The sequence below is a fragment of the Argentina anserina genome, chromosome 2 (genome assembly GCF_933775445.1).
Source record: "Argentina anserina chromosome 2, drPotAnse1.1, whole genome shotgun sequence".
In the NCBI taxonomy this organism is placed as follows: domain Eukaryota; kingdom Viridiplantae; phylum Streptophyta; class Magnoliopsida; order Rosales; family Rosaceae; genus Argentina; species Argentina anserina.
The window spans coordinates 25,896,219-25,923,747 of record NC_065873.1 but is presented as its reverse complement, the minus strand read 5'-3'; the positions used below and the strand labels follow the sequence as shown (position 1 = coordinate 25,923,747).

Here is a 27,529-nt window from a genome sequence, read left to right as displayed (position 1 = left end):
TGCAGACTATATACATATAGATTGATCGATCCCATCTGAAATTCTGAATTAATTAATAATTGATAAGTACTGTATCTCTCTGATATGGAACCCGAGAGACCTTAACCAAACTATCATCCCTTACACTGCTGGAGCGTTTACACGATAAGGACCCCAACAGACTCTTGATTCCAGATCCAAAACCACTGTAATGTTTCAGCGTCCACGATGATGAAGTAGTTTTCATTTTACCTTTGGTAGCAACATCCTCATTACGATCATTGCAGCCACTATTGTGGATCGACTTGGTGCACTCAAAAATGGCCACCTGAAAAGGATCTTCGGTTTCGGCTTTGTTATTGATCAATCCCTTCATGGATGAGCTTCTAGAAATGGGGGCGTGGAAGGTGCAGGGAGGAGGAAGAGGGAGCTGGTAGTCGCCCTGAAAAGGAACCCTAGGCGGTGGTGGGAGTTTGTAATCGTCCTCTTTGATGTAGTAATCCGTTTTCGACTCGGGTTTAGTACGTGACAGCTTGGAGACTCCGGGCTTCTTTTCCCAAGAGAAGGGAACAGTGCCTCTGGAGTGGAACTGGAGTTTGTTATTGCTGCGAGTGCGAGTGGTAGCCATGGTTTCTTTGCTGGTTGCCTTGGGTCTTTGGTCTGTGTGAGATGGCCGGATCAGAGTTTATGGAGGATTGATGGAGGACGTACTGGAAGAGGTGATATATATACGAAGTCAAGAGGACGATGATGGAAACAGATCGATCGAGAGCTTGTTGTGATATCTTTTTATATCAAAGGCGGCAGGAGTCATATAGGGCCAAGTGAATAAAACGTGAAGGGGATCTTTCAGTTTTTCTAGCTAAATAACAGTACTGATCGAGTCATGGAGTTAGGAATTTCTCGGTTTGATGCTTTCATACGACAGATCAGTAATTTATAATAATAAGGGTTGTGTTTAGGGTTAACAGTGAATCTAAATGGTACATGAAGTAATTATTCTGTATACCCGGAACACCACGTGACACTGTCATGTGGTGTATTCAGTCAATCATATTACTACATGGTGTGTTAAACATTTACGCGGTAAAAATGAAAAAAAATTATTTAAATATGAGTAACCAATCAGAAATAAGAAAAATTATTATATATACTCATCACATATCCCACGTGGTGTACTCCCTTAATGTTATTGGTCCATTTTTTGCTGTGATTGTTTCTGATTGGTTCTTATATGTAAATAAACTTTTATCATTTTCACCGCATGCATGTTAATTATACCATGACGTAATATAATTAGTTGTGGGGGTACACATAATAATTATTCCAAAAACAAATATAGTAAAAAATGAACAAATAATATTAAATGGCTACACCACGTAGACTATGTACTGAGTACATATAATACTTTTTCTGGTATATGAGATCTACGTGTGCACTACACTGTTTTACGTTGTTGCACTTCATGCAAGTGCATATTTACAACTATTAATGATCTATGTTTTTTTAATTATTTTGACACGACCCACTCCAAATGTTAACCTAATATTTAGGATAAGTCGTGTGGGGACTACTGATAAATGAGGCATATCAAAATTTCAGCATAGTTTTATTTGAAAGTAGCCAACCCAACTTGCAAAAAAACTGCACTTCTAATAATGTCCAACTATATCAAACTTCAACATCAAATATTTCAATCTTAGTTACACAACTTAAATCTAAACTCTTAAACATCATAAAATCATCCAATAAATAGTCAGAGTATCAGAGCAACTAAACTGGCATAAAGGAAAAACGACTTGTAGGCTAAGCAGGTAACCTATAATATGGTACTCGGCGGTAGATAACGCTGCCTCACTGTAGCTACAGGGAATCTGTAAGCCTGCGAACTTAGCATTTAAAAACAAAGGGCCCAGGGAAAAGCATTTAAAATGTTAGAGTGAGTGGACAAAGACGATATCAGAAACAATAAAATTTAAAAGCTACTTCCCCAATTTATCTTTTATATAACAGAAACTCGATGCATGCACGTTTTATTAAAAGACGTTCATAACCATAAATACTCACATAAAAATCGGACTAGACCCTGCTAGTCAAATAATATCCAAGGGGATACTGATAGAAAGTCGACCAGCCCCGCTAGCCGATGAATATTACAAAAAAAATATAAAAATTGACTAGTCCTGCTAGTAAAAAAGAATAAATAGATACTGATAGTAACTGGACTAGCCCCGCTAGTCAAAAGATGAAATAAAAAGTGTCATACCATATGTCCTAGGGCAAGTATGTGTGTGTATATATATATATATATAATCTCAAGTTCTCAATACCGTCACATCACGTTCACGAAGAGGGTATTGGTTCATCATGTCATCGTCGGCTATGTAACATCGCATCCCAAGCGGAAAAGTGATATAGTATGCTAGCATAATCATTTTCAAAGTGTATGGCCTCAAAAGATAATAAGTGAACTAGCCCCGCTAGTCATAATAAGATCAATGGAAAAATCATAGAAATTAGACAACATTCTTATCTGTTGATCGTGCCCCTTTTTTATTGCTAAGGAGAGGATACCATAAAGAATGAGATATAATTTCGTTGATTGTGTCCCCTTTATAGGATTAAAGGAGAGGATATCGGAATAAAATAGAAAATCATTCTTATCCGTTGATCGTGCCCCCTTTATATAGTTAAAAGAGAGGATACCGGATTAAAAATAGATCAACCGAGTACGGTTCCCAACCGTACATATAAATCTCAAATATATTCAGTAACAACTTTGAGAATCCCATTCCCGAATAATTAATCAATAATTTTTAAAAATCAAATAAGACGTTATATATATTTCTCATATTTATTTCCACGACAACTAAATAGAAATATCATTATAAATAAATAAGAAAAATAATTAAATTCATATAACGCCAAAATCAATTAATTCCAAATATTCATGCATGCATTATATTTCAAAAGAAAAGTCCACTCACAGTAACCGAGCTACGCCGAGGGTCGGTCCAAAGTTTCCTCAACTCGAGTCTCCCCACCTCTTGTTGCAGAGACATATAGAATTAATTACCGCAACCCGATTATATTTAATAAGGAGAACAATAACCACTCTCACTCATCCAAAACCGTTACCACTTCTACCAAAAATTATTCAACTTCTCTAATAACCTCTGTACACTCTCCAAAATATTTTAACACCATGAATCCCCAATTTGTGGATCAAAACTACAATTCTTTACTATTTAAATACGGAAAATAATCGCATAAACTATCCCCAAAAAATCTTTGAATATTCCTACACTCTCTTCAACCATCACATAGCTTAAAAATGCCTTCGAAAAATCTCCGGCACAGCGGCAGCCGCTGGAAGTGGCGGTCAGCCGGCCGTATTCTGACTACCATCAATGACCACTAAATTTCACCACCACGATCCAAATGACATTCCTAACAACTTTATAGCTCACAACAACAACCAATTTTAACTCTAACTAGTCCAATTTCACCATTTCAAAAAAATCCCAAATTCAAAACCCTAGAATTCGAAATCATCGATTCGATCACTTACCCTTTAAATTGGTTCAATTCCTTCGGTGAAATTGTAGCACGGAACGAGACCTTCAAAACACACCAAGCATCCCGCCCTATGGTGGCAGGAGGAATGAGTTTCGGCGAGAGGAGGCGTTGTGGCAGGCGGAGCTTCTAGGCGACACTGCTTCCTTATGGCTGCGAGACAAGGCCAGCCACCAACCCAGATAGGAAGGGTTTCCTCCAAACTTCTGAATGACACCGATGCGGCGGCCTGGAGTGGCCGAAAGGCGGAGGTCTGACGACGAGAAAATGGCGCATATGGGAGGTCGAGCTCGGGGAAAAAATCCGACTTTTCCCCCTTTTTTTTTCTTCCTTTCCTAAAATGGAAATTTACCCATATATATAAAATCTCCACCATAAATAGTAACTTACCAAATGGTCATTTCTCCGACAAAACTCATTTACAACTACCCAATGCCAAAATACTAAATTCAGATTTCATTTACGGAGATAACTTAAACTTGGATGATAATACTATTTAACAAAATAAAAGATTAGGGTCGTATCATACTTAATTTATAGTGGAAGTTGTATTATTGTAACTTATAAATTCCATACGTACACGTAAATAAGAATAAGCTAATATGTTCTAATAATTATAGTGGAGGGACAAAACAATGTCATAAGAGCATGGGTAGATCCAACCCAAGCAAGCCTCGGGCTAGAGCCCATGCAGAAATTTGAAGCTCAAAATATTTTGTACATGTATGCTAGCTCAAGAAAAAAGAAGAAGATCTAGTATGTGTTTGCGAGTTGCACACAGAAGAAGAAGAAGAAGAGGTATGAATGTGCGATATGCCGATCTCCACTGCTGATCGCCTACTCTAGTCCTCCGGTCCTCCCACCCTCACATATCATAGTCTCCACTGCTGCTCGTCTACTCCAGTCCTCTGTCACACTCCTCCGGTCCTCCCATCCTCACATATCATAGTCTCCAGTACTGATCCAGTCCCCTCCGCCACACTCTTCCGGTGCTCCCATCCTCACAGTCACAGATGAAGTTGCAACACCAACACATAATAAGATGCCCGAGATGGTGAATGTTTTTTTGGCTTAGGAAACTAGGGTGATTCGCCTTCTTCACCTAATCATCTTCCCTCAACTTTACAATCATTTTAGATACTATCTAATTGACCGATTATTCGTCGATTTCACATGAATTAGTTCTCTTATTTCAATTCACATTGTCAAAAAATATTTTTTTGCCTTTGGCTAAATTTGAAATTCTCCCTAGAATCCAATCATAGATCCACCCATGCATGAGAGTTAATCTAGTATGAATTGATCTCATGCTCTTCGCGTAAAACATTAACACAAAGTTGCAATTATGGACGATGTGATATAAGGAGCCACATAATATTTTACGTGATCTCCGACTTCTTATATTTTTTATCTAGATATGAGTGAAGCCGTGAAAGATTGGAAGGAAACGACAACGGGATTGAGAAATAGACATAAAAACAAAAATTAAGTGGAGAAAGAAAGAAGAATGAGTTATCGCGGGGCAAGCCTAGCTCAATATTTAACTACGGGAATGAATAAGTTCCAAGTAACCATAAGACAAAAGTTGGAGTTTTGACTCGATCAGTTCAAGTTTAACCAACGAGTGCAAAAATACATATGCTGAACACTTGTCGATCTTGTTCAATTCTAAAAACAAGACTTGAAAAATCTGTTTGTTCTTTCATTCCAAAAGAGTGTAAGATAGTTGATCGAGTCTAAGTATTTATCTTTTCGCTAATTAAAGTTTGCATTAACATTCGACGGCAGAATTACTGTCTTAATTACCGTCATCGTAATCAGGACGTGCAATCGTCTAGTATACTCAAGTTTCACACATGCATAATTACATGATTTGCATCAATATGAATTGGTATGTGCATGAAACAACGATGTGAAACAAAAGAAAATTAGAAAATGGAATTATCTATCTAAATATTTGAACCACGATTCCACGAAATATGAATAAAGCTTCTACCCATCAATGTTAATTATAACATGCATACAACGGTAGTAATTTCGTGATTCTTTATAAAATCAAATTATCATACACAAACATCTGATATTACATATATTGTACCTAGCTACCAGCTAGCATTAGATCGATCCATGCAGGTTTCTATCTTGAAGATTTGCGTGCCATTGTTACTACAATATCGTCGTCCCTAATAACGGAGTATTTACATGAGAAACTACTAGTAAACATTACGAACCGTATGTTTTTTGTTAGGATGATATTTGTACAATTAGTCTACGGGCCACGTTTATCGCTATTTAATGTGATATTAAAGCGGGTCTCTCTCCAGTCGCGCCTCTAATCTGTTGTGGGCCCGACTTTGTTGTCATTTTGTCATGGGTCCAAAATGGATGTTATTTGTTAGCATGAGTTATGGTATAGTATTAAGAATGTGAATATTGTAACTTAATACTTACCAATTGTAGAGTAGACGTAGGTCAATTATATTCTTATAGTCTTATATATATATATATAGTCTCTATTGTGAGAAGAATAATACATCAAAAATTCATCCTATTATATTTAACTTGACATCAGAGCAGGCAAAAATTGAAAGGACTTTGTCATTGTTTCTTTTCCTCGGGGCGTGGAACTGCTGCAACCCACCACAGTCAGCGTCATCTCTGTTCGACATTCATGCGGCATTGTTAGGGTACACCACAGTCGGCCGACATCATCTTTGTCCGGCGTGCAGATCTTGCCAGACGTGACCGCCACCTTCTCTAGTATGGTTCTGCCTAAGCGACATTTGTTCTCTCCATTCCAGGTCGTCGGGCGTTCTGTCCCATTGTTTCTCTTCAACTGGTCATGCGGCCGCGTCATCCTCCGCGTCGCTCTCCTTGTAGATCTCTGGCATCGTTATTTGCTTGACCCGTTTCAAGGATCGGTCTGACCCATCTCTATTTGGTCCGAACCGGTTTCTGTTATTTTTGTCTATATGTGCAAGTTCACCGCAGTGCAAGTGCACCCGAGGCATGTTTATATAAGTTTTTTGTTTGTTTCCGCTACATAACTATTGATTTATGATTTGATTTACCATGGGTTATGGAAAAGATGAAGAAATTATTAGGTCAATGATGTTCAGAGGTTTGAAGTCTCTGTCAAGTATTCTGAAAGTAGTTTCTTTGGGGGAGCCAAACTCAATGGAACTAATTTCCGTAAATGGAAGATAATTATGACAACGCATCTCTGAGGAATGCATAAGATGGGGCATGCAACTGTGGTAATTAAGGCCCCTAGTGAAGATGATGTTGATGTCTACTAAGTGGGAAGATGATGATGGCCTTGTAATGTCAGTATTATACAAAGCCATGAATGGACATATAGTTGACCTAGTGGTGGCATGTGATACTGCGCAGGCAATATGAAAGACATTGAAAGATCTATATACTAATGAATCTGATTTCATATAAGTTCATGAGTTAATGTGCATAGCTTCAGCTATGTAACAGAATGGACAACAAATGGCGTAATATTTCACTAAGCTAAATAATATCTAGGTTGAGATTGATATGAAATGTCCTTTCAAGATAAAAAAATCATGAGGATATTGTCTGGTACCAAAAGGAAAAGGAGTTTGAGCGAGTCCACCATTTTATGAGAGGTCTTGATGCAATACATAACAATGTGAAAGGAGAGCTGCTCAGAATAACCGAACCCCCTAGCCTTACCATAGCTTTCACATATATATGTAAGGATGAGTCTCAGCATGCAAGTCTTAATCAGACACATGTTGAAGTTTCTAGCCTTACTGTTCAGGCAAGATCTCCAACACCACTCTTTCAGCAAATAAATTAAGTTCCACTTTATAACCAAGGACCACCACCAGGCTTTGGGAATCAGCCATGTCTTCCTTGCTCTTATTGCCATGTTATTGGCCATACTCGTGAGACTTGTTAGAAGTTTTATCCACATATTAGGCCTAATAAGCCTATTTTTTGTTCTAAGGCAGTTATTCAATTGGTTCATGAGCCATATATTTATGGTGTGGTCGGACAAGATCATCATACAGTAGGAGGAGCCACACCCACAACATCAATAGCTGGTCGTGGTAAGATTGGTATGGCTTTAAATATTTTTAGCTTTGTTGGTTCTAATACATAGATTATTGATCTTGGTGTTTTAGATCATATGACTTATGACAAATCTTATTTTATTATATTGTCCTCTCCACATGTACCCTATGTTACTAATGCTAATGGTGAGACATTCCCTGTGTTAGGAAAATGGTCAGTTCATATTACTCCCACAATAGAACTTCATAATGTGTTATATGTACCTGCTTTATCTCATCATTTGATATATGTTCCACAGTTGAATACTGAAGTTAAGTGCGCTGTGACTTTTTTCCTATGTATGTGATATTTCAAGATCTTCTCACTGGGAAGTTAATTGGTCGGTGGTATCTAAGGGGCATATTGTTTCATCTAGATCAAACATACACATGGGAGAAATTTGGAGCACAGTCCCAGACCGCTTTAATCTCCACTTCTGACAAGCTAAGTGAAGTTTGATTATGACATCGTTTCTTAGGACATCCATCTTTTAGTGTTATGAAAAAATCTATGTCTACTTTGTTTATTGATGTGGATGAGTCAATTTTACGTTGTGAGACATGTGTTTGGGCAAGAGTCCTAATAAAAGTGTTATTCCTTTTGAGTAATTCATTCTGATGTTTGGGGACATTCGAAAGAGCATACTGTGTCGGGTATGCAGTACTATGTGTCATTCATTGATGATTGCACACGTCTTTCATGGATTGTACTTCTTAAAACCAAAGATGAGGTTTTTTCGGCTTTTTATGCCTTTTATACCCATTTTCAAACACAATATAATGCTACAATTAACAATGTGTTCTTACACACATGAACATAATAGGGTATCTCAAAGGAAGAATCGTCATTTACTTAATATAGTTCGTTGTCTTCTCTTTAGTGCTCATATGCATAAATATATTTGGGGTGATGCTGTCATAGCTTATGCTCACCTCATTAATCATCTTCCATCTAGTGTCCTCAAAGGCAAAGTTCTATATGAGGTGCTTGCATCTTATGTCTCCTTACCCTCATTTAATAATCTCTTTGCTCGTATTTTTGGTTGTGTTGCTTTTGTCCATCTTCCAAAAATTCAGCTGTCAAAGTTGGATGCCCGAACAATTAAATATGTGTTTGTTGGTTATGGGGGACATCATAAAGGGTACATGTGCTATCATCCAGCCTACCAGAAAGTACTATGTCACAATGGATGTTACTTTCTTTGAGGACATGAACTATTTTACCTTATCTAATACTGCTCTTCAGTGGGAGAATTCATAGTTTGAAGAGATGTATCATGGAGAGGGGGAGACAAGTCGGTCATGAGATATGGTGACAGGTTCAGTTGAGATCACCCCATCATCAACTACACATGCACCACCAGATGATTCAGGTGTAGTTACTCAAGAGATTTCGGTACCAGAAGTTGATAGCGCAACTGCCGCTCATACCTCCCATACTTTTGTTTATACCCATGATCCATGTCTCCCTGGTACATAAGATCACTCACATCAGTCACATGATGCTAATCATTCTATTAGGGTTAATACGAGTGGGGCTAATAGTGGACAACATGCATTGCCGAATAGGTCTACTCGGGGGCAGACAACAAAAAAGTATGAACCTACCCTTCAAGTTAAAGCTAAGTATCTTGTAGCAAATTTTATGTCCACTAAAAGATTGTCCAAGTCATATGAATCATTTGTGAATTAGATACATGATGTATCAGTACCTAATAAAGTGCATGATGCATTGGGAGACCCAAAATGGAGGAGAGCAATGGAGGAAGAGATAGAAGCATTACAAAATAACAATACTTGAGAACTTGTATCTCCCCCACATGGCAAGAAGGTCGTGGAATGTCGTTGGGTGTTTACAGTGAAGCATAATCCAGATGGGTCAGTGAGTTGGTATAAAAGCACGCCTAGTAGCAAATGAATTCACCCAGACATATGACATAGACTATGATGAGACATTTTCACTTGTTGCAAAGATGAACACTATTCGAGTACTTTTTTCTTTTGCTGCTAGTTTAAACTGGCCACTTAGACAGTTTGATGTCAATAATGCATTCATTCATGTAGTACTTACAGAGGAAGTGCATATGGATCTTTTGCCTGGATATGTAGATGCTTGTCCAGGTAACTTTGTATGCAGATTGAGAAAGTCTTTGTATGATCTAAAACAAACCTCGTGCTTGGTTTGGAAGATTTTCACAATTCATGAGGAAAATTGACTACAAACAGAGTAATTTAAACCACGTTGTTTCTCATACATCAACAAGGGAAGATAACAGCCTTAATTATATATGTTGATGATATGGTAGTTACTGGTAATGATACTATTGAGATTGATATATTACAGAAGTAGCTAGCCATAGAGTTTGAAATGAAAGACCTAGGTACACTTATATACTTCTTGGGCATTGAGGTAGCCAGAGGGAGTGAAGGTATCTATTTGTGTCAGAGAAAGTACATTCTCGATCTACTAACATAAACATGTATGTTGGATTGTACTCCGATTGATACACCTATTGAGCAGAACCATCGATTAACAGAGTATCCAGATCATGTGCTTACTGACAAAACTAGTTATCAGAGGATAGTTGGACGCCTAATTTCATACCAGACCAGATGTTGCATATGCAGTAAGTGTAGTGAGTCAATTCATGCATAATCCAAGTATGGACCACATAGATGTCGTTATAAGGATTTTGATGTACTTGAAGTCAACTCTGGAAAGAGGAGTAATGTTTTCTAATCATAATAATATCCTTGAAGTCTGTAGCTTCATAGATGAAGATTGAGTTTTGAAATATTACATATCAGAGGTCCACATCAGAGAATTTTACCTTTGTACGGGGTAATATTGTTACGTGGAAGAGTAAGAAACAAAATGTGGTAGCTCGATCTAGTGCTGAGGCAGAATATAAAAGTATGGCTCATGGAGTGTGCGAGTTGTTGTGGCTTAAAAATTTGCTACGAGATTTGAGTGTTAAGCTCAAATGTGCTATGCAGTTGTACTGTGACAACAAGACAGCTATTGATATTTCACATAATCATGTGCATCATGATTGTATGAAATATGTGGAAGTTGATCGTCATTTTTATAAAAGAGAAACTAGATGCTAAGATCATTAGTTTTCATTTTGTCCATGCAGAAGAACAACTTGCCGATATACTCATAAAAGAAGTATGTAAGAAGGCCAATTATGACTTACTTAGCAAGTTAGGTATGGTTAATGTGTATGCGCCAACTTGAGGGGGAGTATTAGCGTGAGTCAGGGTATAGTATTATGAATGTGAATATTGTAACTTAATACTTACCAATTGTAGAGTGGAGACGTACGTCAATTGCATTCTTTTAGTCTTCTATATATAGCATCTATTGTGAGAAGAATAATACATCAGAAAATTTATCCTATTATATTTAACTCAATTATCATGTCATCGTATGATTTCCGATTGGATAGTCACCAAATGTTGTTGGTTACTAGACTTTGGTTTATTTCGTCCTATTGTGTGGGTTGTTAATCTGTCACGTGAAGACCTACAAATTAGGTTGCACATGAGGGGAGCATGTTGAAGATGAGAGATCTCATATCTATAAAATGAAAAATAAAATAGAGATTATAAGTGAGTGGATAATACCTAAATTGTACCTTTGTAATTAAAACTTAACACCTGTGAGATGGCTGAGTTGAGACATTATCGGTACAGTTGGTCCGCGGACCATGATTGTCGATGTTTAATATGATATCAGAGTGGGTCTCTCTCCATTCGTACCTCTAATCTGTCGTGAGTCCGAGTTTGGTGTCACTTTATCATGAGCATGAGTTGAGTTCCATTATCATGTCATCAGAGGGTTTTCTATTGGATGGTCACTAAGTGTCGTTGGTTACTGAATCTTGGTTTATTTCGTCTCAGTGTGTGGGATGTTAATCTGTCACGTGCAAACCTAAAAATTAGGTTGCACGTGAGGGGGCGTGTTGTAAAGGAGAAATCCAACATCTAAGAAGTGACAAATGAAATAAATCTTATAAGTGAGTGAATAATACCCAATTGTACCGAGGTATTTTGTAATTAAAACTCAACACATGTGAGGTGACTAAGTTATAGCAGTATCAATACAGTTGATTCACGGGCCACGTTTGTCGATGTTTAACATTTTTCTTCCAGATAGAAAACCTAGCTGATGCATCATGTTTAGCATCAACTACATACCTTCTCCCACCGTTATTGATTCTGGAGCTGTGCATCTGGGTGCATTTGAAAAAAAGGTGCAAGAAATGGATCTTCCCGGAGATGAATATTTTTAGCAGTAGTAGGACTGGCACCACTAGTTGATCTGAATGAGTTTCGCGATCGGAGCGTGGAAACAAATGGTTGAACATCAACATTGGAGCATAGATAAGGACCGCCGCGACTTTGCCTGTGACAAGCAGTACGATTGCTGATAGAAAGTTGCGGCGAATGATGAGCTGGAGGAGGAATATGGTTTGAGCTTGGGCGTCCCTGGCTTCCTCTCCCGAGAATGGGACAGTCGCCTGGAGGGACCCCGACTTTATCTCATCGGTTGATTTTCTCGGCCGGAACATGGCGTGTGTGTGCGTTGATCAAAACTGCATTGACGTACACATGCAGAATGAGTTGGTTAGGAACAGATTAGCTCCTTATATATAAGGAATCGCTAGCTAAGTAAGTAGAGTTTGTTATATTCAATCAGTTAGCTTGATGAATAGCTTTCAAATATATTGTAGAATTAACGAGACAAACCAATAATTAATATAAGGGGAAGATGAAAAGTTCCTATCCAGTTGAAGTAATCAGAAACGTAGAAAGTTGCGCATGTTTTAATTTATTAAAGATTTAAAGATGGAGCTAGGTCTAGCAAACCAAGCCTCTAATCTATTGTATTCGATTTGATGGCTATAATTGTAGAAAAACATAGCACAGATGGAGCAATATTTCCTCTCTTAGTTGTATTGATCGGTTTGAACTTACAAGTGTGGGAATATATATGAAACCGGTATAACACAGTGGATAAAACTGAAGCCATGCTGCAGCATGGAATGCAGCAAGCAACCTAATCACAGATCCATAAATCTAGCAATAGAAGATTACATACACAATCTCATTTGTCACCAAATCACCTCAATAGATTTAGTACCATACTTATCACCATGCTTCAATACTCCCCCTCAAGCTGGATCTAGGAGATTACGAGATTCAAGCTTGCCAAGAATCAGTTGAAACTGAGCAGAAGGAAGAAATTTGGTGAAAATATCAGCAAGCTGGTCGGCACTGCGAGTATATTTGGTTACAATGATTTGAGCTTGCACTTGGTTTCTCACATAATGGCAATCGACCTCAATGTGTTTAGTACGCTCATGAAACACAGGATTAGAGGCAATATGCATGGCAGCTTGATTGTCACAGTGTAGAGAAATAGGTACCTGACTATGAAATCCTAGGTCAGCTAGGAGACCTTTAAGCCAAATTAATTCGCAGGCTGCAGATGCCATAGCCCTGTACTCGGCCTCTGCACTGGATCTTGCCACAACATTCTGCTTCTTGCTTCTCCATGTCACCAAATTTCCACCAACCAAAGTACAAAAACCAGTCATACTTTTTCGATCAAGAGAGTTCCCTGCCCAATCCGCATCAGTAAATCCAACAATATCAATGTGACCATTGCTGCAAAAAACAAGACCTCTACCAATTGAACCCTTTAAGTACCTCAAAATTCGCTTGACAATACTCAAATGGAATGAGGTAGGCGCATGCATAAACTGGCTAACAATACTGACTGCATATGATATGTCAGGTCTAGTAATTGTTAGATAAATCAATTTACCTACCAGCCTTTGATAAGAAGTTGGATTTGAGAGAAGTTCACCACCAGTATCAATATGAAATTTGCTTCCAAGTGGAGTGCGTGCAGGCTTGCAATCAAGAACTCCAGTCTCTGCAAGAAGATCTAAGATGTATTTTCTTTGACTGAGAAATAAACCATTGTGTGAAGCAGCAATTTCAATCCCAAGAAAATATTTTAGTTGTCCGAGATCCTTCATTGCAAATCTAGCCTGAAGAGAGTTTTTTAGTGCCATAATCTCATCAGCATGATCACCAGTAATAATCAGATCATCCACATAGATTAAAACTGCAAGTTTTCCATGATCACCATTTCTCACAAATAGTGATGAATCAGCATTGCTCCTGCAAAAACCAACTTCTTCAAGAACTGAGCTTAGCTTGGCATACCAGGCTCTAGGAGATTGTTTCAGACCATAAATGGCCTTGTGCAGTCTGCAAACAAGGTCACTACCTGCAGCTTGAGGATGACCTGGTGGAAGCTTCATATACACTTCTTCCTGTAAATCACCATGCAAAAAGGCATTCTTTACATCCATCTGATGTAAAGACCAATTTTGATTCACTGCAACAGAAAGCAACACCCTTACAGTGTTCATCTTTGCCACTGGAGCAAAAGTTTCTTTGTAATCAACTCCATAAGTCTGTGTGAAACCTCTGGCTACAAGTCTAGCCTTGTGTCTCTCAAGAGTACCATCAGCATGAAGCTTGTTTTTGAATATCCATCGACTTCCAACAGCCTTTTTTCCTTTAGGTAACTTGACAATGCTCCAAGTTTTGTTATCCTCGAGAGCACGCAGCTCAGCTTCCATGGCTTGCCTCCAATTTTCATACATATTTGCATCTTCAAAGGTCTGAGGCTCATGCAGACCATCAATAGTGCTAAGATATGTTTTATAGCCCGAAGACAACTTTTCATAGCTTACAAAATCTTGAATTGGATACCTGGATGTGTAAGCAACATAGTCTTTGTGTCTTACAGGAGGATGCCTAACTCGAGCAGGATTCCTTCTTGGTTGAACTGGATGTGTAGGCTCAGCAGGTTCATCATGACTACTAATTACTTCCTGACTCACTTGCACTTCTGGTTCAGCATGTGTAGGATCAGCAGTATTAGAAATAGTTTCAACAATTTCATGATCACTGGAATATGTGCCTCTTGATGCAGGTTCTGCATAATCCACATTTTCAGTGATTATAGATGGCTGAGGAAATAGATCATCATAAAACTCCCCCTGTCCATTAGCACCAAGTTTTTCACAGAAATAATTTGACGACTCATCAAACTTAACATCTCTGGAAACAATCATTTTCTTGGTAGTAGGGTTGTAGCAGCAATACCCTTTTTGAGTGCTAGAATATCCCAGAAATAAACATTTTACAGCTCTAGGATCAAGCTTGTCTCTCTGGTTGGACTGAATGTGGACATAGCACACACAGCCAAAAATTTTCAAATGTGACAGGTCAATTTTTCTGCCTTTCAGAACTTCCAAGGGTGATTTAGAATTCAAAACTCTACTTGGAAGTCGATTTATGAGATATGCAGCTGTTAGAACAGCTTGGGACCAATATTTTTTTGGAACATTGGCATGAAACATCAAGGCTCTGGTTTTTTCTAGCAGATCTCTATTCTTTCTCTCAGCAATTCCATTTTGCTGAGGTGTGCCGACACAACTTGTCTGATGAACTATACCATTTAAGTTCAGAAAATGAGACATTTTATTGGACATGTATTCTGAGCCATTATCAGATCTGAGAATTTTAATTTTTGATGAGAACTGAGTGTGAACAAACTCATTGAAATTCTTAAAAACATTAAAAACTTCACTCTTGTGTTTCAAAAGATAAACCCATGTAATCCTTGTAAAATCATCAACAAAGGTTACAAAATACTTAAATCCATCAAATGAGGCTAAGACAGGTCCCCAAATATCAGAGTGGATGATTTCAAACGGATTACAAGCCCTGGAGACAGACAAATTGAAAGGTAATCTAGAAAATTTAGACAGATGACAGACTTCACAATGCTTGATTTCTTGATTGGAGTTGGGAAACAAAATAGACAGCACTTTTTCAGAAGGATGGGCTAGACGCTGATGCCAAAGGAGGTGGTCTGCAGCACTGCATGAACTAGCTTGAAAGGCAAAAAACTTCTTTGACACATAGTACAGCCCATTTAGATAAAACCCTTCACCAATCATCTTCTTGGTGATGATATCCTGAAAGACAACATTGTAGGGAGAAAAAGTGACTAAGCAGTGCAGGGTTCTTATGATTTTTCCCACAGACATCAATTTAAATGGAAAGGATGGGACATAGAGGGCATCTGAACTGATATGATTAGAGAAAAAATGAATTTTACCCTTCCCCAGAACTGCTGCACCTTTACCATTAGCTACAGACACATGAGAAGACAGTTTCTCAAAATCATGTAAATTTTGATAATTATTTGTCATGTGATCTGTGGCTCCAGAATCTATTACCCAATAATCATGCTCATTACTCACATTAAGTGTAGTTTGAAAAGCTTTCAGAATACCTGAGATATCACACTCCTTCATATGATTAGATTCAGCCAAAAAACCAGCAAATTTTCCAATGAGAGCTGTGTGAGATCCATTTCCAGAAGTTGAAGCTGTAGCAGACTGCTTTTGTTGCAAGTAACTAGCAAACTCATTTATCAGGGCTGTATGATTGGTGGTGAAGTCAAATAGGCAGTCAGATGGAGGAGATGAAATTTCAGTAGCAGCAAGATTTGCTTTCTGAGAACTATTCCACCCTTTCTGATTTTTCTTGCTTTCTCTTTCCTTTATGAACTTGACCTTTAGTTCTGGATGCAAGATCCAGCAAGTGTCTCTAACATGATTAGTGGCATTACAGTGTGTGCATTTTAAATTTCCACGCTTACCCTTGTAAGGCCTCATCTCAGAAGCTTCATGAATAGCTGCATAAGCTCTCGAGTGTGCATTATTGGAGTAGACATCTGAACTCATCACCTTCTTTCAAAGTTCTTCTCTTTGCACAGTAGCACACACATTTTTGAATGAAGGTAAGTCAGCATTCATGAGAATGTGACTTCTCAGATCTTCAAAGTCTGAACTGAGATTGGCCAAGAGTTGAAAAATTTTGTCCTCTTCAGCCCTTTTAGCCAAAGTGACAAAATCGGTGGTATGTGGACGATATAGTTCCAGTTCATTCCACATAGCAGTGAGGCTGCCAAGGTACTGCACAAAAGGAAGATCTTCTTGCTGCAAGTTGGAAATGTCCTTCTTGAGTTGAAAAACTCTCACTGAATTGTTTTGATGACCATACAACTCCTTGACATTGTCCCAGATATCCTTGGCCGATCCAGAATAATTGAAAATCTGAGCCAGCCTTGGCTCCATAGAGTTCAGCAACCATGACTGCACATGTTGGTCCTTGCTCACCCATGCATCATAACCATTTGTACCAACTTCTGGCATTGGTATATTACCATTAACAAAGCCAAGCCTAGATCTGCCACCAATAGCTAAAGTGACAGCCCTAGACCAATTAAGATAGTTATGCTCAGAAAGAAGAGTTGAGCATAACTTAAGATTGTGATTTGAATCTGCATCTGAAACACTAACCATATTGGAGTTAGTGTTTCCAGCGGATGAAAAAGGATTCTCATCAACAAAAGAGCTACTTCCAGACATTTTAAAAACTGGAAGAAAGAAAATGAACAATCACACAAGAGAGCAAGATCGGAGGAAAGATAAGCAGAAGCAGGACACTAAAGTTCCTGCTCTGATACCATGTAGAAAAACATAGCACAGATGGAGCAATATTTTCTCTCTTAGTTGTATTGATCGGTTTGAACTTACAAGTGTGGGAATATATATGAAACCGGTATAACACAGTGGATAAAACTGAAGCCATGCTGCAGCATGGAATGCAGCAAGCAACCTAATCACAGATCCATAAATCTAGCAATAGAAGATTACATACACAATCTCATTTGTCACCAAATCACCTCAATAGATTTAGTACCATACTTATCACCATGCTTCAATAATAATTGTGTCTCATATGAATGTTATGCATGACATTTTAATTGTACCGATGAACTATTTGAAAGCTGTGGCAATGCCTTTCTATATTATTATATCACTAAAGTCAGTTGAGTTGTAGCCTAGTTGGTTAGGCAGTCTAGCTGACATCCACCGTTGAGGTCATACGTAAGTTTAATCTTCACCGATATATGTAAGAGTTTGATAAGTTCAAGATTAATACCTTTGTATATATACATTAACGGAAAACACATATATACTTAATTTTCATGGTCAGGTGATATGAGAAATATCAATTACCATGCATGTGGTACCCAGAAAATGATATTCCATCCATGTTTGTCACACCCTGGCTATTTTATATCATGTTCCTAGCTATTTCATTTCTATCTATACTTCTACTCGATTTTATACAGAGTTGGATGCTTTTTACTAAGGTCAGTAAGGTGTGTGAATCACTCAATAATAAGATGTAAAACTAAGGTTTTCTTTTGACTAAAAGATGTGGAAGAACATTAATTTCATTATCCTTCAAATATAAGCCATGATAGTTTAATATACCGCATAAAATGATAACAAAATCCAACGCGAACTGATGAAAGTTTGAAGTCGAAAGAATAGTTTCCTATCGAGCTAGGAGAGATGTCTTGCGGTCTTGCCAAGCAGATCGACCAAAAAGATAGAATCAGATGATCATAAGGACCAAGAGAAAAACTGCTTCAAAAAGTTGACCCTAAAACTCTTTTCCATAATTGGTATAAGAAAGCCCAAACTGTAGTACTGAAAGCAAAGGTGAAATGAAAAGCCCAACCCAATACGGTGGCGCTACAAAAGTAGGGTTTCCTCCCAACTCTATAAAACAGAGAGACATCGGCAGATTAACAGCGGCGCTCAGCTTCTCTTCCATGTTTCAATGCTCTCATTTCCTTTCCCTCTGTTTTATTCTTCTTTCTCGTTAGTTGTTGTTCTTGTGGATTAGACTGATAGAATAGGGTCGTTGTTGTTGCAGTGATTATAAAAAATTCCTCGTACTGATCTGCTATAGCCATAGCATGACAGACACTTTACACCCATAGAATCTGAGCAACACAACACCAACCCTTTTCAATCTAGTTGTTCATTTCTTTGGTATCTGATTTTCTTCGAGTCGTACGTTTCAGTAAGAAGTCATAGGTTCTTTTTTAACTTCTTTCTTCTGCTTCGCTGTCTCTGTTTTCTGTGTTTGAGCCTGATGGGATCAACTAGTCAATGTTTTTGTATTTGTAGAAACTGATCTACACAAAAACGTATAGGAGTTGACTATTGTAATCATGGAGCATCTGATTATGGTGCTTGGTGTTTAGCAACTCCTGAAAGTGATACCATGGTGGTACATAAAGCCCTAACTGACTAATTATCCAGAGTTTCGGGTTACGCTTGCCTCCACATTTTCCTTCTATGCCATTTTACTCTACTGCTTTGTAGATGTTTAAAGAACCCAGGAAACTGAAGTATCGCCCAAATAATTTACACAAACATGACTAGCCCACCAAAGATTATAACAGTCCGTAAACTTTGCTGGATTCAAGAAAAAATGTCTGTAAGTTTGGCATGAGTATGTTCAATAGGTAAGAAATAGTCGATCTTGATAAAATAAGAACCGCCGGACAATATGAAGTGATGAACTGATTAGATAAGTTGTGGTGGAACCATTGCTGTTTGGAGGTTTAAACCAAGAAAAAATCCTGTAGTTTGGAGATTTGAACGGATTCAGCATTAAATGTTCTGGAAAACAGCCTAAAGTTCATTATGATGATAACAGTGAGCAATAACAAATTCATGATCAAATACCATTCCTCTAGTGCATTTCTCAAAGTTTGCAACTTCAGTTCAAGAAAACAAGTCACCTGCCAGAAGGTTGGGAGAGAGTGACTATTATCGATGGCGGTACACATTTAAACAAGCACACAAGATCACTCATCCGTTCTTGAGTTTCTTCATATGGTTACAAGCTTACAAGCCAGGAAATACCAGAAGCTCATTGCAATGGCTTGCCCCTTCATGAGTATTCCTATTCTCTGCTCTCGGACTACTTCCTGCACTGCTAGACACAGACCCAAATGCAGTCCTCTGCAAGACCCCGGTAGGAGAAGACCCTAAAGATGAAGGACTGTTGTTATCCCAGCCCTCGGTCATGAGGTTAAGCACCGAAGACTGCTTGCATTCCGCTGCATTGATGTTTGTATGGTGCAGAACCTCTCCCAGAGGACCGCCAACTGAATGCTCCCATGTGATCGGAATCCAGTTTGGTTGTTTCTTGTGTTGCTCCATATTGCTGCTCACTCCAAAACTCATTTGGACTGAATCGAGCTGACCAGACACCCTGAGCGATGAGAGAGTGAGCTTCCCATTGTTCGTAGAGGAAGTCAATGGTATGAAGTCTGAGGAAGCTGCTGCCTTAGGGATTGAAATGGATAACTGAGTCCTGTCTGATTGCACATCAAGTTGGTCAGGCCAGGCAACAACAGCTGCACTTTCAGTCGGGTTCTTAGGCCAGTCATCAATGAAGTGGCGGAGGGGATGTTGTGACTCTGTCTCTTGGACAGTAAGGTTCTGTGAGGCAATATCAAAGTTTCCGCAGCTCATCATTGAATTTGAGGATCTTTTCTGTGAAGGGTTGAGGAGAGCATCAGAGGTGACCAGCCCAAATGAGGATTCTTCAAACCCAAGTTGCTGTTTCTGACTCAAGAATGTGTTTTCCTTGGACAACATGGAGAGGTCTGGAGAGTGTTGCATTCTATCACTCACATCATCTTTGTTCATGAACATCCTGTACATAAATCAATTTTATCAGAAACAGCTATTAGTACCAAGATTATGTATATATACATGCTAGCTAGACGGAAAGAAGAAATGGATTTTCTTTTAGCAAAACCACAATTAGGACCACCAATGCAATGAACATTGCCCAAAGTGAAGAAGAGTGAAGTCAACTCAGCTAGTGATAGACCAGTCACTATCAGCAGTGCAAAGATAATAATGGATTCTACACAAGGAGTGAAGGAAATGGTGAAAATAATGTATGGGACTACTACTCCATAATGCCAATGTAGATGTTACGAAACCTCAGAGCAAATTGATGCTAAAAAGTTACAAGGAGGACCATTCACCTGCTCATCTGAGTGGGTGCGGAAGAATTAGATGCAGCAGTCGCAGGCTGCAAGCTCTTGAGCTGTTGGTTGGATATAGTGAGGCTACTAGTTCCACCTCCACCAGGCATAAGCTGCTTTGAGAGGGCAGCGGTGGCGGTAACAGCAACGGACTGGCCAGTTTGACCTTCCACAGGCTTTCTTGAACGATGACGGCCTCTGTTGATGTGCCGCTCACAATATTTTTGGTCAGGGACTGCGTCTCTCCTGCACCGCCATTTCTTCCCATCTGTCCTACGACACCTCCCCGGCTCAGGATCGGTGCTATTGGCGTATCCCAAATGGATAGAACCCCATCCAACTGCACAATTTGCACCCCCCACATAATGACTAAGTTTATAATGCAAGAAAGACATCACCAAATTAGAGACTTGGGGAATGTAGACTAAATTCACTCTTGTGTTAGACCAGGTCATGCTCAGATAACACACATATTCAGATTTAGATACAAGAAATAGTACCAATTAGGATTTTTTATTTCTAAAGTTACTGCACTAAAAAAGTTAAAATGCACATTGTACTCACATTTAGATAGGAAGATAAGCATGAATGTTGCAAAATCACCCTTCTATACTTTTAGCAGGGAAGAACTTACATGCATTGGATCTGAGGAGTCCTGGTGAAAATAATCCAGAAGAATCCAGGGCCTTCTTTATGGGGATGAGCAGATTGGATGGTATAGGCACATTTGCAGTGATATATTTGTAGATCAAGGCCTGGTGTTCTAGCTCCATCCATTGTGAAGGAGTAAATGGTCCTTTGCCTCCTGCTATAGACCATTGTACTGTAGCTCCATTATAGCTCCCACTATTGTTGTTGCCTGAAACAAAACAGGTAAGAACTAAGAACACCAGAAGAGTAGTAGAACTCACAGCTCATTTCATGAAAATATATAGAAAAATAAAAAAACTTGCTAGTGTAGGAAATAAAGAAGTTCAGAAAAAGAAGAATCAAAAGATTACAACTTTGCTATATTTGCTGCAGCATTTATGGCTGCCTCAATAATGAATTTCTTGTTGATCTTTTTTGGCAGAACTCAAGATTAAAAGGAGAGAAAGAGGGTTCAGAACCCATCAAAGAACATGTCTTTGCTTGCTCTTATTTCTCCTCCAATCTTGAGTCATAAATTTTTCTTGTTTTGGCTCCCCATACGTGCTGAAATTTTACCAAAACAAATCATATTCCCCCTAAAACAGGATGACAAAGATTTTCAGATAGGGAGAGAAACATTTCCACTTTTTAATTGCTTTGACAAGACAAAACAAATACAACATATTTTCCTTGAAAAGACACTCACTAGTTCCCAACTCAATTCCCTGGGAGCACAAAAGTCTACTCAAATTTTATCCATAAAAACCATACAGCAAACATTTACCAGAACCTAAAACCCACCTCAATGACCTCATTAGATAAAACTCACATGCAACTGATGCAAGAGTCCACATTTTAGAAATTCCAACTTAAAATGCTTCACATCCCCCAACCTGAAAAAAAGATCCTATCTTGAAACAGAGTATTCAAGTACCTGAATTTCTATGGTAAGCAGACACAGCTTGTTGAAAGTAGCCAGGCAATGAGGCATTTTGAGCTTCTGATTTGGGCGAGTTAGAGAAGCTCAGTAACTGCTGCCCATCAAAGCTGGTGGAATTAGTCCTCATCAAACCAGTGTTCAGCCGCAGCATTTTCTTCGGCGCTGAAGAAAAATCATCACTAGCCTTGGTCTGTGTTGAGCTCCAACAATGTTCTTCATCAATGGCCACAGATCTCTCCTGCTTCTGGAACCCAGATCCGTACCGCTTGTTCTTTCCCTCCTGATCTGAACTAGCAACAAAGCCAAAGCCAATGTCTGAACCCCCACCAAACCCATCATAACCCACAGCCCCAAAATCCATAAGGAAAAAACCCCACTTAAACTTAGATCTTGATGACCACTATGTGAAACATTTGAGTGAAAAAGACTTGGGATTGGGATTTGAGAAGTGGGGATGGAGCATTATAAAGCTAAAACAGAGCTGAAACTGAAACTGAGAACTGAAACTAAAACACTGAAATGGTTTTGTATTTTGATATAATTTCGAGTGAAGGATAGAATAATTGGAGAGAGAGAGAGAGAGAGAGAGAGAGAGAGAGAGAGCGGGAGCTGGGGGATGAAACTGACTACTGCGCAAGGATTGTACAAAGGAGAACGAACCATGTAGGTTTGTACTACAGCTTCGTCATAACTCTCTCGATTTATTATGGCATCTTCGTCTTCTTCTTCTTCTACCGCGCATCGACCAGTATTTTTGTTTCTTCTCGACTTCTCGTACTTGTTGGAGTCTCTATTTAAATATCAGCATATAAAATGTAATTTAGAAATTTAATTATTATGTATTATTATATATTTATTTTATATATGGTGGTACGTAATACGTAGGACTATACTATTATGTAGTTATTACTTATTTATTTTGTATATAGTAGTACGCCATACGTAGTATGAATGACTATAGTACAATATATTCTCTATATGTAGTCTTTTTGTGAGACCAATAGATATTAAAAAATTCATTCACTAAATTAAGTCATATTTAACTTGGTATCAGAGCAATGATCTCAAATGACTTTATCTCTTTGTTTTTCCGTTGCAATTGATTTACAGAATTAAACCTCATCGTTAGGTTTTTTCCTCTCTTTTTGTCATCATCAAGTTCGTTGTCTTGTTCAGTTTCGTCAAGAAATTCACTTTGGGCATCCAACATTTTCTTTGGGCATCCAATCAGTTTAATTCTTTAGATTGTCGCCACATTCCGCATCTTCAGATCAAGCCCCTAAAAGATCGAGTTCTCCTCCAGCATTTTTAGTATGGCAACGACAATCAAGTTCTGACTCGGCTTCGACCCACAGGTCAGTCCGAACCTCCGTCACCACATCTCTTCTCCAACGTTAGTCTGTCGTCACATCAGTATTGACAGTCTAGTCCGGCGCCATCAAATCACATATCGGCAATCAATCCCGACCTGCTTCGGACTCGCTACTCCAAATCAATGTTGTCTGCAGTGTTTAGTCTGTCCCATATTCCAACTCGGATCCTCTCTGTCCGACCCGTTTCATCAGGCCTAATCCATCTTAGCCTGATTACTTCACACACCCAGAGATCTTATCAGTACACCAAAAAAATGTCTCGTGTATATGTTGGCAATCTGGATTCTTGGGTTTCAGAAAAGGAGCTTGAAATTGAGTTCCGTAATTTCAGAATAATTAGAAGAATTTGGGTTCACAGAGACCATCTGGTTATGTTTTCATCGATTTCGTGCATAGTAGAGTTGCCGAGAATGCTATTTGTGAATTAGATGGCAAGAATGGTTGGGGAGTTGAGTTCTCACACAACTCTAGACATGCTGTGGGGCAATTATGCACTAATGGTAATATCTTTGCGACTACAAAACCTTGAGTAAGTGGTGAGATCAGTATGGCTTTAAAGGTTTTAAGTTTTGTTGGTTCTAATACTTGAATTATTGATTATGGTGCCTTTGATCATATGATTTATGATAAATCTTACTTTATTACCGAGTTGTCTTCTCCACAAGTGTCTTATGTCACCAATGCTGATGGTGAGGCTTTTATTGTATTAGGGAGGGGGTCAGTTCGTGTCACTCATATTTTAGAGCTTCATAATGTTCTATATATATCTGACATGTCACATCACCTAATATATGTTCCCCAATTGAATATCGAGATCTTATCAACTTCACCCATCTACAGTCCCGAGTTTGAGGTATTATGAGTCTTTTATTGATGATTGCACTAGGTCGTCAAGCACAGTACTTCATAATAGTACCATTAGGATTTTTTGTCCTGATAATGGGGGAGGGGGAGTATGTCAATCATGTTTTCAACAATTTTTCAAAGATCATGTCATTATTCACCAAACCACATGTCCACGAATATGGCTCGTCAACGGGCCGGGCTGGGTTTTATTGCGTTTGTTAAAAATAGCGGGTCGGGTCGGGCTTTTACAAAAGGTTTAGGATCCAAGTCGACATGTATAAAGCAGGCCTTGCGAGCTTTTACCAGCCGGACCGAAGAGCCCACCATAGATTTGGGCGAGCCGGACATTGTTTATAAATACATTTTTTATCGTACAAATTTGTTTTTTGACAACTCCAGTTCGAAATATGGTCGATCGACACCAGTAAATATGATCGGTATATATATTAAGGGACCCCGTAAAAATTTTGTCCGTTTTGTACATGATTTGACCGTCCGTACCTACGATCAACAAAAAATAGACGTTTTAACATATTAAAACCTCATTGACTAAGGCTTTCTCAAATAGGTTTCCTTGTTGCAACCGTGCATGATCGGTGACAAAAATTAGGTGATTTCAGATATGTAAACGGCTTTCGGTAATTGCATTTTGGTAATGGATCCTCCCTCAGGGCATATTAATGATGTTTTTAGTTTATCGGAAATTCCGACGGTTAAATGAGTTCTGAATTGGATGAAATTTTTACATGTTCACTAAATATATATACCAATCACATCAGCTGGTGTCGATCGACCCCGATAAGTTTTCTTCATATAGTCGCTTCATGATGTGAAAGTTTTATTCTAAACTTAATATAAAGGTTATGATACATTAAAGAACACTTCGGCGATCGACAATTCTAGCTAGAAATATGGTCGATCGACACCAGAAAATGTGATCAGTATATATATTTAGGGACTCCATAAAAATTTCGTCTATTTTAGACATAGTTTGACAATCCGTACATACGGTTAACAAAAATATATGCGTTTTGACATATTAAAACCCCATTCACCGGAGCTTTGCCAAATGGGTTTACTCGGGTGCGACCGCACACGATCAGTGATAAAAAATAGGTGATTTCAGATATGTAAACGGTTTTCGGCATTCACATCTCGGTAATTGGTCTTCTCTTAGGGAAAATTAGTGGTGTTTTTGGTTTACCGTAAACTTCGACGATTAAACGGGGTCCAAATTGGATAAAATTTTTACAGGGTCACTAAATATATATACCGATCACATGCGATAGTTTTATTCTAAACCTAATATAAAGGTTTTGATACATTAGTGGACATTTCGGCGATCGACAACTCTAGTTCGAAATATGGTTGATCGACACTTACATATGTGATCTGTATATATATATATATATATATATATATATATATATATATATATAGAGTCCCTGTAAAAATTTCATCCGTTTTGGACATTATTTGACCGTACGTATCGATAGTAAAAAAAAACGTTTTGACACATTAAAACCCCATTGAGAAAAATGGACTATAATCAATAGTGACTACTGTAAATTTGTATGTATTCCAAATACGCATCAGTTACATACGGCACTACTTTGAAATTTGTATTTTTACTTTTTTTCTCTCTTTTAATTACGGGAAATTTACTTGATTAATATAGATATGTACTGATATTTATTGTAGCAGTATTATTTGTATATATAAATATTTATTATTCAACATATTGGCATAATATATAATGATATTATTTGTATATAAGTAATATAACTATGTATTATATATTTGCGGGCTTTTGAGGGCCGAGCTCGGCGGGCTTTTAGCGGGCTACGACTATGGTCGGGCCGGGTTTCTCACCCATAAACCAAGCCCGACCCTCTATCCACTGGGCGCGACCTATAACAAGCTTTTATGTGGGCCGGGCTTTAGGCCCATGGATTTGTGGGCCTCTATCGGCCAACTTTATCTGCGAGGTTAATAATGAGGCCTATCCATGAACACCAGAGTAAAATGGGGTGTCCGAAAGGAAAAAAAGTCATCTCCATGATATGCTTCATTCCATTCTTTTTAGTGCTCATATGCCTAAGTATCAATGATATGATGTTGTAGCAGATTCAACTCATCTTATCAATCATCTTTTCACAATATACATGTCCCTATTTTTGGTTGTGTGTCTTTTATTCATGTTCCTAAAAGCCAAAGAAAGTCAAAGTTGGATTCCCGGGTGATCGAGTGTGTGTTTGTTGGATATGAAAGTAGTCAGAAGGGATACAAGTGTTATCATACACCTACTAGGAAGTATTATGTCACTATGGATGTTATTTTATTTAAGGACATGCGTTATTTTATCTCTTCTGATATAACTCTTCAAATGAAGTATTAATATTTCGAAGAGTTGTAATGGTGAGGGGGAAGAACCAAAAAGAGTTATTGTCAGAGATACTTTAACTCTAGTAATAGAAGCTCATTCAGAGGTAGAAACTTTAGATAACCATATTCTAGCAGTATTAGAAGCTCCATAAGAGGTAGAAACATCAGAAACCTAGGTTCCAGAATGATAACCAATAATTGAGAGCCATTTGCCCCTCATACCATCACTCATGCCCCTCACCAACAACTTCCTAGTGCATAAGATCACTTATTTAAGGTATGTCCATCCACTGGTACTAGTAGTGAGTTTGATAGTAGGCAATATGACATACTTGTCTATGTTAACAAATTAAGCAAGCACTTCCTCTAACACAACAACATCCATATGACTCACTTGGATTATACATGAACTGACTCACTATACTCATTGAATATGCAATGTCTGGTCTAGTATTTGTCAGATAAATCAAACACCCAACTAACCTTTGATAGCGAGCTTGATCATTAGGTGTCCGATCTAGATACTTTGCTAGACGATGGTTTTGCTCAATATGGGTGTCGATAGGTGCGCAATCTAGCATACATGTCTCTATCAACAAATCGAGTATGTACTTCCTCTGACATAAGTATATCTTGTCTCTCCCCCTTGTTACCTCAATCCCTAAGAAATACTTGA

At 38.4% G+C, this 27,529-nt stretch overlaps 1 protein-coding gene and 1 non-coding gene across 2 annotated transcripts; one reads left to right on the top strand and one right to left on the bottom strand.

The window, feature by feature from the left end:
* Positions 1-18,529: 18,529 nt before the first annotated feature.
* On the top strand, positions 18,530-18,619 carry LOC126785533 (small nucleolar RNA snoR8a). Its single transcript, XR_007671065.1, has one exon. It is a non-coding gene; the product is annotated as a small nucleolar RNA snoR8a (small nucleolar RNA).
* A 783-nt stretch (positions 18,620-19,402) lies between these two features.
* Positions 19,403-22,973, bottom strand: LOC126782783 (growth-regulating factor 6-like). The gene is made up of 4 exons (XM_050508096.1): positions 22,244-22,973; positions 21,314-21,538; positions 20,680-21,019; positions 19,403-20,339 (listed from the first exon to the last, which is right to left on the bottom strand). Exons 1-4 carry the CDS (start codon positions 22,608-22,610, stop codon positions 19,523-19,525), a joined length of 1,749 nt encoding a protein of 582 aa, XP_050364053.1. The 5' UTR covers positions 22,611-22,973; the 3' UTR covers positions 19,403-19,522.
* Positions 22,974-27,529: the final 4,556 nt, after the last annotated feature.

Bases quoted from the DNA above. Each gene is read 5' to 3' on its own strand.
- LOC126782783 (XM_050508096.1), bottom strand. From the start codon at position 22,610: ATGGATTTTGGGGCTGTGGGTTATGATGGGTTTGGTGGGGGTTCAGAC. The intron at 21,020-21,313 runs GTAAGTTCTTCC...CAAATTGTGCAG, and splicing joins ACTCCTCAGATCCAATGCAT to TTGGATGGGGTTCTATCCAT. The intron at 20,340-20,679 runs GTGAATGGTCCT...ATTTATGTACAG, and splicing joins GCACCCACTCAGATGAGCAG to GATGTTCATGAACAAAGATG.